At 46.8% G+C, this 16,663-nt stretch overlaps 1 protein-coding gene across 4 annotated transcripts in view; it reads right to left on the bottom strand.

The window, feature by feature from the left end:
* ZNF385A (zinc finger protein 385A) overlaps nucleotides 1-16,663 on the bottom strand; it is a 471,767-nt gene that overhangs the window by 242,523 nt on the left and 212,581 nt on the right. For all 4 annotated transcript variants that reach the window (XM_086964826.1, XM_086964862.1, XM_086964817.1 and 1 more), the window contains exon 2: nucleotides 9,090-9,232. In XM_086964826.1, the coding sequence (XP_086820952.1) occupies nucleotides 9,090-9,232 (143 nt within the window). The remainder of the gene's footprint in view (nucleotides 1-9,089; nucleotides 9,233-16,663) is intronic.

The raw sequence follows: 16,663 nt of genomic DNA, 5'->3' as shown, positions 1-16,663 counted from the left end.
GCAAACCTTTACAACGCACAGTGCTTTGGGGTGCTGGATAGTGAATAGTTTAATTTACTATTCCAACTCCAGTCCACGTGGACACTAGGGAAGGTGTTGGATAGTAAATTAAATCTATTCCCTATCCTAGAGCGCCCCCCAGCGCAATGCGTTGTAATGGTTTTCGTTGTAAAACCTGCGTTGTAATAGCACTGCGTTGTAAAAGTTTTGTTGTAAAGGATGTTTCCCCATTATGTTCAGTTGTGCTTTCCACGTCTATCGTACCATGCCTAGTTATGGGGACGTTATCTGAAACCTTGTATTCAGTTCTTCAGGGCTCAACCGTGGTATCATGTCAGTGTTGGAACCAGCAGTGTCTGTTTGGCTGAAGGGATGCCCAGAGGCAGGCAGAACTATGCCTCCCATGAAGGGTAGGTGATTACACTCGCTGGTAGATTGACACTTAGCAGTCATGTTCACTACAGAGGTAAAGGCACAGCAGCCACTCAGGATAAATGCACTGAGCATCACGAAAGAGACTTCACACAGGATGTATGTAAAATCATTTATATTCAATCATTATAACATGGCCATCATGTACTTTTGAGCAAAAAACACTATCGGAAATACTACTAGCAGTACTCAGCCCATTCGTATGGTTAAGCTTTCACTACAATGCACACTATGGACAATTCCTAATCTAACTTCCCCCAGTTGAGAGAGTGTACCCTTATGCGGTGCACAATATTAAGATTATGTACATACACAGAACAAAGAACACTTTTTAGCAGCACCCCAAGCTGAAGTCAGGCGGGAGAAACCCAATGAGAAAAAAGGTATTGTGCCTTTGGCACCAATCAACGTATAGGGTGGCATCGCCGGGCAATCTAACTTCCCCCAGTTGAGAGAGCGTACCTTACGTGGTGCCCAAAATTAAGATTATGTACATAGACAGAACAAAGAAGACTTTTTAACAGCACTGCAAGCTGAAGCCAAAGGTATTGTGCCTTTTGCACCAATCAACGTATAAGGTGGCCTCACCGGCCAGTGTCGTGAAGCCCAGGCAGTCCGCACACGATCACTCCCACTCACACACACTTCCTCACTCACTCTGCACCACTAGTTTATGCAACAGCTATCAGCCCATCTGTACAACACGCTCTTACATACACATACACAATCTGCACCCTGATGTGGTGCCACTGGTACTCAGCAGGTATACGGTTCACCCTCTGCAGTCTCCGAGGCCCAAACCTCTCTCCACCTTCAGGTTCACCGCTATTGTCCTATACCCCCGGATGGAAGATAACCAGCTCTGCCTCCTGGAACTTGGACAGATCACGGCTGAAGTCACACTTAATCTGGGTCCTCAGGAAGCAGGTGGGACTCTGTAACAGTTTTATTTAGGAGGAAGACGTAAACAAGGGAGAGGTTAGCAGCCACTTGGAAAATTCACCCACAGGTCTCAAAACACAAAGGAGTCACGCAGTCTTTTGACCCACTTCCGAACTGTCGTGGAAGCGCTTGTTCCACTGACAGCCTAGACGAAGGCGAGGAGTACCGACGGACAGAGCGGTGCTCCATTTGTACCTGAGCTGTAGCCGGGTGAGGTGGAGAGTTCATTCCCCAGATCGTGGGTGATATGATTTTAAATCACTAAAATACACTTATTAGCAGTAGCACACTTTTGTTATGGTCCTGATGAAGCAGACAGGTATCTTGTGAGCCTATTACCCTGCAGAAACATGTCGACCTGGATTACATCTAAGTAGTTATTTGTAATACTACTTTGCACTGTTTTTTTAAACCTTGGGTGTGGGTAGGATCCTATTAAAATTCATTTTTCCACTCCTACAACCCAATATTAATTCACTTATTCACATGCTGCACACAGCATTTTTCTTTTGCACTGCTAGCTTTTTTACCCCCTGACACCATACATAGTTTTCCGTTAACACATCACTGTATCCTTCAATACGATTAGGCTACAATCTACCTAATCCATAGTGGACTTGTTTCCACTTCCTTCGGGTGAAGGATCCCAAATGATGTAGGGCGGTACAGGACGGGTATCTGATGGGAACACATCTTTCACCATGAATACCTTGGATTCATACATTGTATCCTTTCAATTGTACACAGTTTTTCAGATAGCTTTAGCCTGGTTCTTGACCCGTGGTTATATGTGTTTTTTTCATTGCTTGTAGGGATCATAACAATGCAAGGTCAATAAATATTCCCTTTACACGCCCTCCTTATTGTATCAATGTCCACAGGAGCCAGACATCACAGTCCCAAGACTGTTAAAGCATTGAAATGTCCTTATTCTATAATTAGGAGTTATGTCAAAACCCCCTTTACCAATGGAAAGGGGTTGGCACTGCGAATCCATTGATATGAGACATCATGAGGCTGCTCCACTGCAATCCACCAATGCAGGGTGAAGTATTGTCAACCATTTCCCCATATTACCTTATGGGGAGAGCAGGTCTGATAGGTAGTGAAAAAACACATAGGTGTTCCTCACTACCTGGTAGCACGTGCGCTATTGCGCACCCTGACCTGCAATGGCAAGAGGGACACATATTTCCCAGCACCAGTGGTGCCAATGTGACCGCCCCAGTCTACACAGCAGACTGGACACAGGTTTAACCAATTTGTGTGTCTAGACAGATGCGCTAACCTGCGTTGGCAGGCGGCACACACAATCACAGGCACAATATGTGCGCAACCACCAGTCTGCAATGACAGATCAGCCCATGTTTCAGAGCACGAATTCAGCAGCATTTCCTAACACGGATAGGAAGGGCAAGTGAACTTTCACACCATAGTGGCAGAGGGAAAGAGCCCAAAGCCCTGAGTCCACATAAGAGAATCTGCAACCTGACAAGTATCCGGTCCAACAGTCAGGCTACTGAATCCATATCTGCAAGATTACATTCAGTTATACGGCCACATGGGGAGCATCGTGCTAAATTTGGGAGGCTGTATCTTTAACCAAGTCCTGGAGTATTGTGCCAGGCTATGGACTCCTTACCTGTCTGTAACTGCGGTTCAGGTCTGCAGGCTTCATCTACAGCACTGCGCAGATGAATGGGAATATACAGCATGCCGCATTTTCCATTTCTGAGCCATTATGGTACGGCAAAGTGCAAGACTGATTAGCCGAAGCAACAAAACGCAGAACCCATGCTAAAACCATTACACACAGAAGGGACATTAAGGTTACGGTACAAGGGACTGCCAGATGCTGCAAGAAAAAAAAGTGTGTCCAGGGGAGAGTTTTCTCAGAACTAAACACAGGTTGTCCAAGGTAAGCCCATTGGACACTGATCGGTGTCAATGTTTCAAAATATTCCTATGAGACAAATATACATACACTCAATCTAAATGGGAATACATTAAATACAGAAGTTGTGGGAAAGAAAATCTGTTACATGTCAGCCTCCGGGGATTAATGTAGTCCAAGACTTGTAAGAGAGGAAGATACATTTTCCCTGAAAGACCAGTGCATGTAACAACCAAATAGTCAAGACAAATATATGACCTAAACCGCAAAAAAAAACATTGAATAGAGAACAACGTGGCTGCAGCTGTGGGGCAAGCTGTGCATTTGAGGGAGTCTATGCCTGGTCTGCAGAGCAAAAACAAGGTGGGCCCGGAAGCGTTCTGAGGAGATGGAATGCAATGCAGTAAGATATGTGCTTGGAGTATGCAATCCTTCACTTCTTGTGCCCAGTCTCTCCATCCATCCACGTCCTGAGCCTGCATCTCCGATGTTATACATCCGGCACCCTGCATCCCAACTGCTGCACACGCTGTGTTAAGCATCTGCACTTCATGTGCCCTGTCTCTCAACTGTTCTTCTTCCTGTAGCTGCATCTTATTTTTTTATTTTATTCATTCATTTTAGGAGTTTTATATAGCGCTAGCTGACCCGAAGGTATCGGAGCGCTTTACAGCATGTACAGTCATGTGAAGATATGCAGTACAGATATTATGATAGACCATGCAAGGTCGAGCCCGGTATAGATCAGATACTAGAGCGAACGAGCATGGGGCAGGTAGGAAGTCGCTCATTCAGGACAAGCGTCTAATCGGATTCTATGTTAACCAGGAAGGGAGACCAAGAGGTTTTCTGGGTCAGAGTCAGAGTCCAATTCAGAGAATACAGTAACATAGAGAACCTTGAAAGGAGCTTCCTTGGATCTTATCTTTTCGCTCGAGAACGTTCTAGGAAGAGGACTTTGAGCAGGTTCTTGAATTTTGGGAATGAGGGGATCATTCTGATGTGGGGGATGGAGTTCCAGATATTTGAGCAGTTTCCAGGCGAAAGATTTAGCTGCGGTATTCTGCTTGCGAGCTTTCAGAGGGATGAGTAATAGGGTGCTAGAGGTCCTGAGTTTCCTGGACTGGCCGGTTCTTTTGAGTTTGCCGGCTAAGTATTCCGGTTTGCCTGTGTGTAGGGCTTGTGCGTGAGGCAGGCTGTTCTGAAGCTGGCTCGCAGTTCAATTGGGAGCCATTTAAGTTCCCTGAGTGCAGGAGAGATGTGGTCGAATTACTTAGTTCCTGTGATCATTCTTGCTGCAACATTGATGGTTGTTTTTAAGGGAGCTAGGGGAGATTTTGCTGTTCCGGTAAGGGTTGCGATCCCATAGTCAATACAGGAGAGCACCAGTGCTTGTGTGGCTTGTTGGAGATCTTTAGGGGGAAGGAAGGGTTTTATTTTGTACAGTAATTTCAGGTTGAGAAAAGCACTTCTGGCAGATCTTGAAATGTGTTTTTTCATGTTCAGTTTCGGGTCTAGGGTAATACCCAGAGATTTTACGGAGTCCGCTGGGGTGAGGGTCCCATTGAGGGCGTCAATGGCTTTCAGCCATTCTTCAATTTGAGGGTTTTCGTCTCTGTTGGAGATGAGGAGTACTTCAGTTTTCTCTTGATTGAGTTTTAGGTGGTTCATTGTGAGCCAATGTTGAGCCTCTTTGAGCGTGTCATTAAGTCTCTGGATGTCGTCGATGGAGGTGGTTTCCAGATAAAGCTGCATATCATCCGCATACAGGTGGAAAGGGATGTTAGAATTCCTAAATAGTGAGGTAAGGGGTTCCATGTAGATGTTGAAAAGCTGAGGGGAAAGCACTGACCCTTGGGGGGGCACCTCTAGTGACTGGTTGGAGGTCGGACTCAAAGTTTTTGATTTGTATTCTTTGTGTGTGGTTGTGAAGAAAGGAGGAGAACCAGTGGAGGGCTGTCTCTTCAAGCCCGGCCCTTTCTTGGAGGACCTTGAGGAGCAGAGGGTGGTCAACTGTATCGAACGCGGCCGATAAGTCTAGGAGGATGAGAAGGCAGCATTGATCCGATTCCAGTGACTTCTATAGATCGTCTAGGACATTAATGATTGCGGTTTCGGTGCTACAGCCTTTTCTGAAGCCCGATTGATGGGGGTCTAGGAGATTGATGTTATCCAGGTGTTGGGTCAGCTGAGGGAGTACACATCTTTCCAGGATTTTGGACAGGTTACGTCTACTGTTCCACAACATGTGCCATGATTATCCATTGCTTCACTTCCTCTAACTTATATCTCAACTGTTCCCCTTACTTTAACAATATATACACTCCTCCAATTCTTTTTCTACACTTCCTGCCCCTTATATCTACACCTTGTATGCCCTGGATTTCCACTTCTCGGCTTCCTATACTTTGTATTTCAACTACTCAACTTCCTGTCCCTGCATTTCCACTGTCTCACATCCTGTACCCAACATCTCCAATGTTCTTCTTTATTAGCCCAACATCTCTACCATTCCACCTTTTGTCCCCTGCATCTTCCATATTCCACGTCATGGGTCCTATTCCACGTCCTGCACCTTACATCTTTAACGCTTCACTTCCTGGGTGAATTTATTCCAGTCTTCCACGCTGTGTGCCATGCATCACCCCTGCTACCCTTTATCTGCCGAGTACCCCTGTCTTCTTATGCTTCATTAGTATGTTACACAATTTACTGTGCCCACATCTCCATGGTATTACATCAGGGTACACCTTTAACAGAGAAGCCAGTAGGGGACACCCTTGATTCTTCAAAGGAATTGACGTCACTTTTAATTTGTTGTGGGTAGATTTTAATATTGCGAAAAGAAAGTGCCTGGTACGTTTTAGTTGGTGTAACCCTCAAAGGTAAAGTGCTTTGGATGATGCATTAATTGAACTCTGGTGTCCCGCCGCCCCAACATTACAGCACCTTTAGCACCCATGCACCACACTCCGTAAGTGCGACACCAGGTGCCACACTGCTATGTTCATTTTATATGTATAGAAAACAATACAGATCGTAAACATTCTTTGACCCAGGGAAGGACGGCATCTTGGTTACACTGCTGCAGAGTGATAACGCGTGGCTACGATATTTGCCCAAAGCATTAGCGTAGATCGGCTATAAAGATTTATATAGGGTAGACTGACTTCCATATGATGTGCCTCATTATGCACAATTTGCACAAAACCTAGGACAGGTATTGTACTTCAGAGCCATTGCCCCAGGCCTGTGATTCGTGAGAACAGTGGTGAGTGGTAGTTTACTCTTCACTTTGACTGGGAGTGCTGTGGAAGTCCAGGTGTAGGCGCCATATAAGTGGTGTCACAGTGGCAGAAAAGTATGTGTAGCCTCTTCTTTCACACTTGGGGGCATATTATCAAGGGGGTTTATCTCCGCTTTTTGGCTTTAAAAGCCAAGAAAGCGGAGATAAAATTATCTCCCTATTACCTAGCTGTCGCTAACACCACTTAGCGACAGCTAGTAGGAGATAGCGACCATCTTGGGCCTCACTTTGCATGTCAGTGATATTTATCACTAACGACATGCAAAGTGGGCGTGCCAAGATGTTAGCGACTGGAAACAGTCGCTAACATCGCTATCTCTTATTACCAACTTTTGGAGATATTCGCGCTAAGCGCAAATATCTCCAAAAGCTAACACCTGCCCTGAGCAGTTCTTAGCCATGTTATCCAATGGGAGGTGGATAACATGGCTAAGAACATTAGCTCGGTAATGCATGAATATGGCTGACTTTTCAGCGATATTCATGCATTGCGGCCGATTTTTATCGCATTTGCGATAAACCTTGGTAATACCAAGGTTTGTTTGCGATAAAAATCGCCGCAGCTCAGCGGTAAATTTTTGTCTCTAACCAAGCAATAGCGATAATTATCGCTATTGCTTGGTAATATGCCCCAAGGTACTTGGCACCAGCAGAAGACTGACCTGTGCGGAGACTGAGTGTCAGACTGCTGCCACTTACTGTTTGTTCTTCTCATACAAGCTGGTGGGTTTGGAGCGCAACAAGAGTCAATAGTATATTTAGACCAGTCTATGGCACTGTCAAGTTAACCCTGAAGTAAATGTTTGCTTGTGAGGTGGGAAGTGACTTGTTGAATGTTTTCTTACGACAAAGGCGTATAAGTTTGCATCACCAAGAAAACGATTGCCTCGAGGCTTGAAAATGAGTCTTGTAGTTCAGTGACACACAGGTATCTGTGTCATTTGCATGGCGCTGCAAGGGGCGACAGCACGACAGAACACGACAGGTCCCACAAGGGGGAAAATGTCCTCTCCCAGTCTTACTCTCTCTGTGAAATTGGTCAAGATCGATAGGAACTCAGGCAGAGCAAATCTGTGGAAGTCCAGCCTTTTCAGGAAACCTTTTTAGGTTTGCGGATGTCACAGAGATTTCAGTTAACAAGGGCAATAGAAACACGGCTAAAGTAGGTTTTATGGGGAAACTGTGTCGGGCAGATGAATTTGCATCTAGCATTGATCGTGCCTACTAATCAATGACCTTGAAATTGACATTGATGGACATTTAAATAGCCCAGAGGCATCCCAGCGCTAGCTGTAGCAGCAGCGAGGTATTCAGCCAGTTTAAGGAAAAAGTAATGTTTTCAGGGATCTGCAGAAGGAGAGGTGGTTGGATTCTGTTCGCAGGTGGAGGGGAAGGGAATTCCAAAGTCTGGCAGAATTGAACAAAAATTGTCGGCAGTACAACACTAACTTAATATTAACTCCAGGTTGGCTACAATATTGAATTTCCCCTTGTGGCCACAGAACGTTACCGTAACCGGACTTCCTGTGCCCAGTAGACATAGCACTGCATTTTCCCCTGTGCTCCATGAGTGTATCTCAGCACTTCTGGGGCCTACACACCACTTGCAAGTACTTCTACTCTCCAAGAAGCTACATACGATTTCCACAAGAGTAAGACCCTCCCTGCACACCGTCACCAAAATATGACACCTTTTCTGTGTTCAGCCTCCACAGCATTAAAGCATTCTCTGTGCACATTCACTTCATTACAGCACTGTCTCTGTGCAATGCTCAGCAGAATTTCTTGTGGCCAGCACTGGCACGAGCAATCATTTTATTCCTGCAGCGTCGATATAGTGGCACGGGACACAGGGCTTTAAGTGGGCCGGGTCTCACTGGTGCTGAGCACCGGTAGTTTTTTAAAGGAGGCCTCGAAACGCCATGGCACAGGCGGTCAATTTTTTTCCCGGACTGTAGTGACAGCACAAACATCCGTGCTCACACTTCTCGCTAGTGGAGAAGTTACGGCATGACGTCATGCCAGGTGAGTGTTGTAGGGGAAGGGAAATCCATTAAGGAGAGTCATTTTCTCTCTGGATTTCCCTTCTGTTGTTGAAACTCAGGAGCACCAAAATTGTGGTGGTGTCACCAGGGCTTTAAGTGGAAGCCTTTTCAATATTACATACAAGCCATAGATTCTGCTTATTTATCTTATGCAACTAATAACCATTGACAAAGCCAATTGTCCTGAATTCTTGTAGGTATGATGTTACTTGTTATATCATATATCTGGATGCAATGACAGAAACAGCAAAATACCAGTCGGGCGGCCCACTACGCTAAGCACAGATTTTTAGAATATGTGTTTTAAGCCACGCCCTAAAATACATTGGCCACGCCCTCTGAGAGACCCCCCAGGTTTTTCATCCCACTTAAAGCCCTGACAGGACATCCTGCACAGCAAGGGGCACGACCCTGAGCACAGCGCGCGAGATCTCTGCAGATGCAGTCAGCGCTTCAAGAACTGCCTTACCATGTTGAAGCCAGAGAAGAGCCCCATCATGGGCTGCGCTTCCATCGGGAAGGACAGGATCTGCTGAAGGTCCAGCGGCGGCTGCAGAAGGGTCGCCGGAGGCCTCAGCATGGTCTGGAACGCGCCTGCTCGATTGATGCCCCCTGCAAAATACAACAAGAGACACTGTGGTGAGAAGACATCCCAGCAAAGCACCAGCACACTCCATTAGAACATCCCATGTGAAATAAGCAGGCAAACTCGCGGCAAATGTTTAAGCATGAATCCTTTAGAATTAAAAAAATTAATCCATAAATGGATTGCGTTTATAGTGGGGCAAAATCACGTAAAAAAAGAAGCATTTGTGATATCTATGCTATGTTAGGTCACTCCAAACAGACACCTCAAGTCTCACTCATTAGGTGTGAACTTAAACAATTGAATGTGACAGTCACTCATTTCAAAGGCTGCATCACTCATGACTGTCATTTGCATTCCCACTGACTTTAAGGGATTCTCACAACTTTGAAATATAATTGTTTGTGGTTACATTGTATTTTGTTTCAGAATCCTCACATATGATTTCTTCAGGAACTTTCAAGTTGTGCTTCCAGGCATGGCTGCTCATCAAACATAGGTGATCTTGTCTCATTCTCGGGGAGTCACCAGGCACTCCTGAGGCTATCTTCGCCAGATTGTGGAAAGTAGTCAGTATCCCCGACCCCACAGGTCTCGATGAGTGTCAACAGAAACTTGGGGGTCGCTCCACACTTTATACCAGTGAAAACGAGTCTCCTCGTCCCTTCAGCTTCATCAGAACCGGTGATCACTCTGGTTTTAACTGTCCCCAATGGTTCCTAAAACATTGCAATTGGATTTTCCATAGTAGACATTGTTGTCCATAATCCCTCTCGGACACCTTGACTCCCCCAGCCAATGATTAGCCCAGGTTATATGAACTGGTACAGAAAGGCCGGTCACTCTGCTCTTTTTGACTGTCCTCATTTCCCCATCGTACATCATCAGTAGCTAAAGTCAGCTTAGCTATCCTAACATATGGAGCACTGAGATTGTTCGGCAACACTGGGCCAACACCTTTATCCCAACTGGGAGGTCTTCAATGTAAACACATGATACCCCCTGAGAACCAAGCTCCTTGAGAAGGAGTTTTAAATATGGTCATCTATGGCACCTAGCCTTTTTTACTATTGTATTAAGAACATATTCCACAGTCATCATTAAATAGCAATCAATGTTATTAATGTGTTCTACTGTCCCAGGATCCTGGTGGACTCCTAACAACAACACACCTAGGGGGGCTAGTAGACAGCCTCCACCGCTGGAAACAGTATGGTAAAAAACAACACACCCTATACCGGCAGTCCGTGTTCCAATTCTCCTCTACTAGCCCTCCTAGGTGTGTTGTTGGTAGGAGTCCACCAGGCGGGGAAAAGTAATTATCCATAATTGATGTTTATGATATTTTGAATGTCGATATTAAAAGTATGATAATCATTTCATCAATGTAGAATATGTAATATGTTTTGTCATGTTTATGATTGTTGATAATTAAACATGGCCAAGTTACACCCACTTTCTGGTAGTACTCAATTTGATTGTGGGTTGGATCACTTGAGGGCAAGGCGGGGGAGCATCCTGGGGGGTCCGGGCATCAGTGAGGGAAGATGCGTCCTCGTGCCCTGATGAAATTGGCAAAAAGTGTTTGGGCAAAGAAACATGTCGGCCGTTAAAGCTAAGATGGTCTAAACAGGCCATTTCTTTTATTCTAGTGTGGACATTACGGAAATAAAGTATGCGTGGAATAGATGTTCATAACTCATTTTTAATTAGGAGTTTTATTCACCTCTTTACAATGCAGTGCTTGGATGTATAATAGATGACACGATCATTGACTCCTCATCTCAGGCATTAAGAGACCTTCATTGGTCACCGATCCTCCAACGGATCGATTTTAAATCTTTATGTATTGTATTTAGGGCCCTTCATGGACAAGGCCCAGTACCACTTCAGAACATGTTCCATTGGTACACTCCGTCCAGATCCCTTCGTTCGGCTTCCGCCCACCTTGCTGTGGTGCCTAAAGTTCTGAGATCGTGGCTGGGTGGCCGATCTTTCAGCTTTACGGCAGCCAGATTATGGAACACTCTTCCGCTAGGATTGAGAAGTATGAATGACCTTGTTTCTTTCAAGAAAAATTTAAAAACATATCTCTTTCCTAGGACTGCATCTTCCTAGTTCCTAAATCAGTAGGGTGCGCAGCAGGATCCTTTTCAGTCAAAGCGCCAGGATACCCGTGGGGTGACAGACACGCGCTATAAAAGATTACCAATACATACATACATACATACAAGTTATTATTATTATTTTTTCACCACTTCGCATGAGCCTAAGGATTAGGTCACACAATTTTTTTTTCTGTCAAGAAAGTTGCCAATGATGACAGAACGACCAAACTGGTGAGTGCCAACCAATAGCTCCATGGATGGTGCTTACCTGAGGCACTTTCTGACTTTTCTCACACTTTTTTCTTCTTTGGTGGGGTGAGATTACTTGTGAATGGTTGATAAATTTTAAATGAGGAACACTTTGAGGTAAGCATGACTAGACAATTTAGCATAGCCATACCTTGGAGTATATAATTTACCCATTATATATAAATGATAAAGACTATAATGTGTTCCACATAACCAGGTTATTTGTGTATGAATTCTATGAGTGGAGGGCAACCTCTTTTACTCCTTATTTTTTACTGCAAAGCTACTGAATCCCAATCCTAATCCACGCCATTGATGAACACCTCAAACCTGCTGGCTTAGACGAGAGCCCTGAAGACTCATCCCTTGCATCAGGCCTTCTCCTAGTGACCTCTCAAGCTTTAACATCTCTAACTCATGAAGTGCCTTGAAGCCATCCTGTGCAGCATTAGAGGCTTACATGCACACACACACTCAATGAAAACATTGATGATCCCAGTACTTATGCCACTGATGGACAGGGGGGTCCTGGGAAAGGGAGCCAAGAGATGTCCCCTCACTGTAACGGCACTGGTGGTGCACAAAATTAGATACATGGGGTACAAACGGTAGTATACTAAACTTTGTGGAACTTAGTTGGCGGGAACCAGGATACATGGATTTTGAGATGCTCTGTGAAGCCACAAGTGCCCCATAAACAGGGCCACTGGAATTATGCAAATTTGTGGCCACAACTTTTTTCGCATAGTTATGAACTTGCCGCCTTTACCACATAATCCATCATCTGCAGATTTTAATATTAAAAAAATGTTGATTTGGGGGCGTGGCTTGGACGGCAATGCGGACAGTCGTCTGATTCCGTCGGCTCCGCAACCCTGAGGATAAACAATCCCGCCAAACAAGCCAAACGAGCCGAAACCAGCCTCAAGACATAGGAACGGATGGGGGAAACCCTGGGCACCAAGGAAATAGAACGAGCAAGAGAAGAGAACAGCGATAACACGGAGATATCAGCCCCGCCGTCCACCACTGGCCAGCAGCAAAGGGAGACAAGATGGCGCTCTGAGACATAGGTAACCCGCAGGAACGGCAACGGACAGAGAAGCGAAACTAAAAGACATCATACCTTTTGGGCTCCGCTGCCTGGTGTTTGAAGGCAGTGACAGAAGATCGGAAGTACGCTGAACGACGAGTCATCCAATACCCAGGGAGAAGGTGTTGAAGCAGACAAGCGGCACAGTGCTCTACAGTGAGCAGAGACATTGGCAGGTGGCGACGGAGGGGCCAGCTCAACGGCAAGCCGATCGAGAGGAGGGCCGCCAAAACCACCGCCAAAACAAAGTAAAGGAGACCGGAAGTAGCTGCTGGTAAGAGCGCCATTACCGGAAATCTTCACGACCAAAACAGGAAGTGACGGGCCGGAAGCGGAAAGACGACGCAACCGGATGCACCGAGACGAGAAGTAAACACCGAAAGGCAGCGGAGCGGTCCTGAGCCCCCAGATCCGGACGAGACGCAGGAGGAAGACGGCGAGAAGGGACGAGGGAGGAGCTTTATCCCCTAAACACCGCAGGCAACAGCGGAAGGGTAAGGCGGGGTGTAATTACAGCCGGCCGCCGAGACAAATAACGGAGACGCACCTGGCCCAGCCGCACGGAGGTCAAAGCCACACAGTAAGGCGCCCGATAGTGCTGACCAGGCAGCCTCCTAGCAGGGGAGAGGCGCGCCTAGAGGGGTGAGGCACAATTAGGGGAAGCAGGAAGGCCATACGTACATCTCTGTCCGAGGGGCGAAGCCCATAGAGTGATGCAGGCTGCCAGCAGGAAAGCAATTCACCCCCAATGAGCCGTGAAAACGCGCAAAACGCCGCAAACGCTGCAGAAGCAAGGGGGAAAGAAGCGGAACTGAGGGGTTAATTAAAAAAAAAAAAGAGCACCTAAGCAAGAGAACATACAGAAGCGCGCCAAGAAGCAAACAAATCACACCAGCTGATGCCAAGAAGCAACCAAATCACACCAGCTGATGCTACCTAAGACCGCCACATAATCCCACCACACAACCAGCAACAACCCGTCGGGAAAGAGACGCCAGGCACAGAACGCCAGCAGAGCAAAGACCAGGCGGCCAAACAGCCGCGAACGAGACAAAGCACACGCTGGCAGGGCCAAAGGCAAAGACCAGAACGAGGCACATCAGAGAGCCCAGCAGATATAGAATCCAAAGCACTCACACACCGGCGGCAAAAGCTACAAACCTACCAAAAGGATACCAAGCAGAGGGGCGGCTAGACAACATTCTACCCAGAAGGGGCATCGGGTCAATGGCAAGCAACGAAGGGAAGACGGTGGGCGACCAGAAAAAACCCAAAATAGACAGCCAAGGATCCCCACTAAAGAACAAAGGCGAAGTAGTCACCCTTGAGACCATCCTAAGAAAAATAAACGAAGGCAATGCAGTGGCGAAGGAGACGAAACTCAAAGTGGAGAACATGCAGCTCGAGCTGGCGGCCATAAGAGCAGACCTCCACAGCACAAACACAAGAATGGAGGCAGCTGAGAGCCGAATAGCCTCAGTGTAGGATGACACAAACGGAAACACCAAAGCCATAGCGGAGCTGCAGAAAGCCACCAAAAGCATACAAAAGCAGCTAGCGGAGAAGGACGACAGGGCGAGAAGAGGTAACGTAAGGATCCTGGGTGTACCAGAAGGGGCAGAAGACAAGGCGGGCTCATGTGCGGCCATGCTAGAGGAGATGATCCCCCTCCTCACAGGCATCACCTTTGAGAGAGGTTTCGAAGTGCAAAAGGCCTACAGAGTACCAGCCGGAAAACCAACGACAGGCAAGGGGCCAAGAGCAATAATATGTAACCCACTCAGATCAAGCCAAACAGACGCTATCTTCGCCTATGCCAGGAAAAATCAAAACCTCATGTGGGAAGGGAGCAAAATCGTGCTGACCCAAGACTACTCAAAGACAACAGTAGAGCTAAGAAAGGGATTTCTGGCCCTCAGAGAAGCCCTGCGTAAAAGAGGGGCCACATTCAGCTTCGTTGCACCAGCCCGGTTTAAAGTGACAGACAAATGGAAGACAATGTATTTCGAGTGTCCGGGAGACCTAAGGAACTATCTGCAAGGACCGCCAGCAGAAGAGATGGAGCAAACCAAGAACCCCGGAGCAGCAAAAAGAAGTGCCTCACCTGACGAAAACGGCCATCTGGAGTAAGGTACATTACGGTCGGGAATGTCAAGACAACATATATACCTCATCAGGCTCAAGGACAGACAAACAGAACTATGCCCAAACAGACACAACAAGGCACCCCAGTACGTTCACCACCTCACAAACAAGTCAGCTGGCGATTCACAGAAATGATGCAGACTGTGTTTTGTTGCGCTTTTCTTCTTTTTACAACTACCTCATGGCCACACCAAGGAAGAACAAACTATACCTCAGGGAAGATGCGGGGCAGAGGAACTTTGTCGTCGCACACCCAATCAGCAAGTATGGGAGGGCGGGGGGAGGGAAGGAAGGGGGAGGAGAGGGAGGGGGTACGGGGGGGGTGCGGGAAGCTTGTACATGGGTCTACTTACTATCACTTTCTCTTTTCCCACTACTTTTCTCTCTATACACCCACACCTTGGAGCAGCAAATGCGTATGCAGGCGTAGAGCCACAGACCCGCACACACCACGGACGCGGAAAACGCGCAGAGAGGGGCCACACAAGCCGCGGAATATAGAGACGCACAAATGACACACAACTGCCAGAGCAGCAACCAGAGCAGCATCACGGCCGATATTAAGATAGTGTCCCTGAACGTCAAGGGCCTCAACAGCCCAGTGAAAAGGCGGAAGATACTCGAACACCTTAGGAAACAAAAGGGTGACATATATGTGCTCCAAGAAACCAGACTGGAAGCAGCAGACATCAGGCGCATAAGCGCAAACTGGATAGGGGAGGTTGTGGGGTCACCTGCGCAGAACAAGAAGAACGGGGTAGTAACAATCATCAGCAGAAAGTCCAACATAGTGGTGGTAGACTCACAGGCAGACACCCAAGGAAGAACAATTGTGACCACACTTAGAAGAGCGGGAGAGACATTCCACGTAGCAAACATATACGGCCCCAACTGCGAGGACAAACAATTCTGGGAAGGGGTAGGAACACAACTGCACACCCTACCGCTTGACGACCTACTGATCGTCGCGGGAGATATGAACCAGGTTCTCGATGCATTCATCGACAAACACCCACACAGACCCAGTCAGTCAGCGACCAAGCCCAGCATCCTAAAGAACCTATGCTCCAAGCTAAGACTGAAAGACCCATGGAGCCTAAGTAACCCGGACGCCAGAGAATACACATTCTATTCCAACCCACACAACTCATACAGCCGGATAGACTATATCCTAATGTCAGAAACACACACCCACCTCATAGACCACACAGAGATAGGCCCCAGATCAGTATCAGACCACTCACACATAAGCCTAACACTATCAGGCAAACACAACGAAAAGCCATCGCGCAGATGGAGATTCGATGATAGCCTACTCCAACACCCCCCAGCAAAAGCTGTGATAGAAGAGGCAATAAAGGAATACCTCCTAATAAATGATACACCAGAGACAAACAGGGAAGTACTATGGGACGCCCTAAAAGCCACCATCAAGGGCACTGTAATGTCCATTAAGGGCAGGATGAACAAAGGAAGGAACAAGAGAATAGAAGAGCTAGAGAAAGAGATTAAGGAGCTGGAGAACAGCCACATAGCCAAAATGGAGGACAGCAATACACTCACGAACCTCACCAAACGGAAGTACGAACTTAACAAAATACTGAGTGAGAGGGCAGGGACCTGGATTAACAAATACAAGTCTATCAACCTCTGTACTGCAAACAAGGCAGGGAAAAACCTAGCGTCATACCTAAAAGGGAAACAAAAACAGCACACAATAGACGCAATCAAAGACAGACACAGCAAGTCCCAGACCGCAAACAAAGACATCCTAGAGGTTTTCAGAGCCTTCTATGAGGAGCTGTACACCAGGGACGACACACTCAAGGAGGATGGGGGAAAGGAGCTGCTAGGAAGCATAA

Source organism: Lissotriton vulgaris, chromosome 1_1, assembly GCF_964263255.1.
Source record: "Lissotriton vulgaris chromosome 1_1, aLisVul1.2, whole genome shotgun sequence".
In the NCBI taxonomy this organism is placed as follows: domain Eukaryota; kingdom Metazoa; phylum Chordata; class Amphibia; order Caudata; family Salamandridae; genus Lissotriton; species Lissotriton vulgaris.
This window is presented reverse-complemented; position numbering and strand designations above follow the sequence as displayed.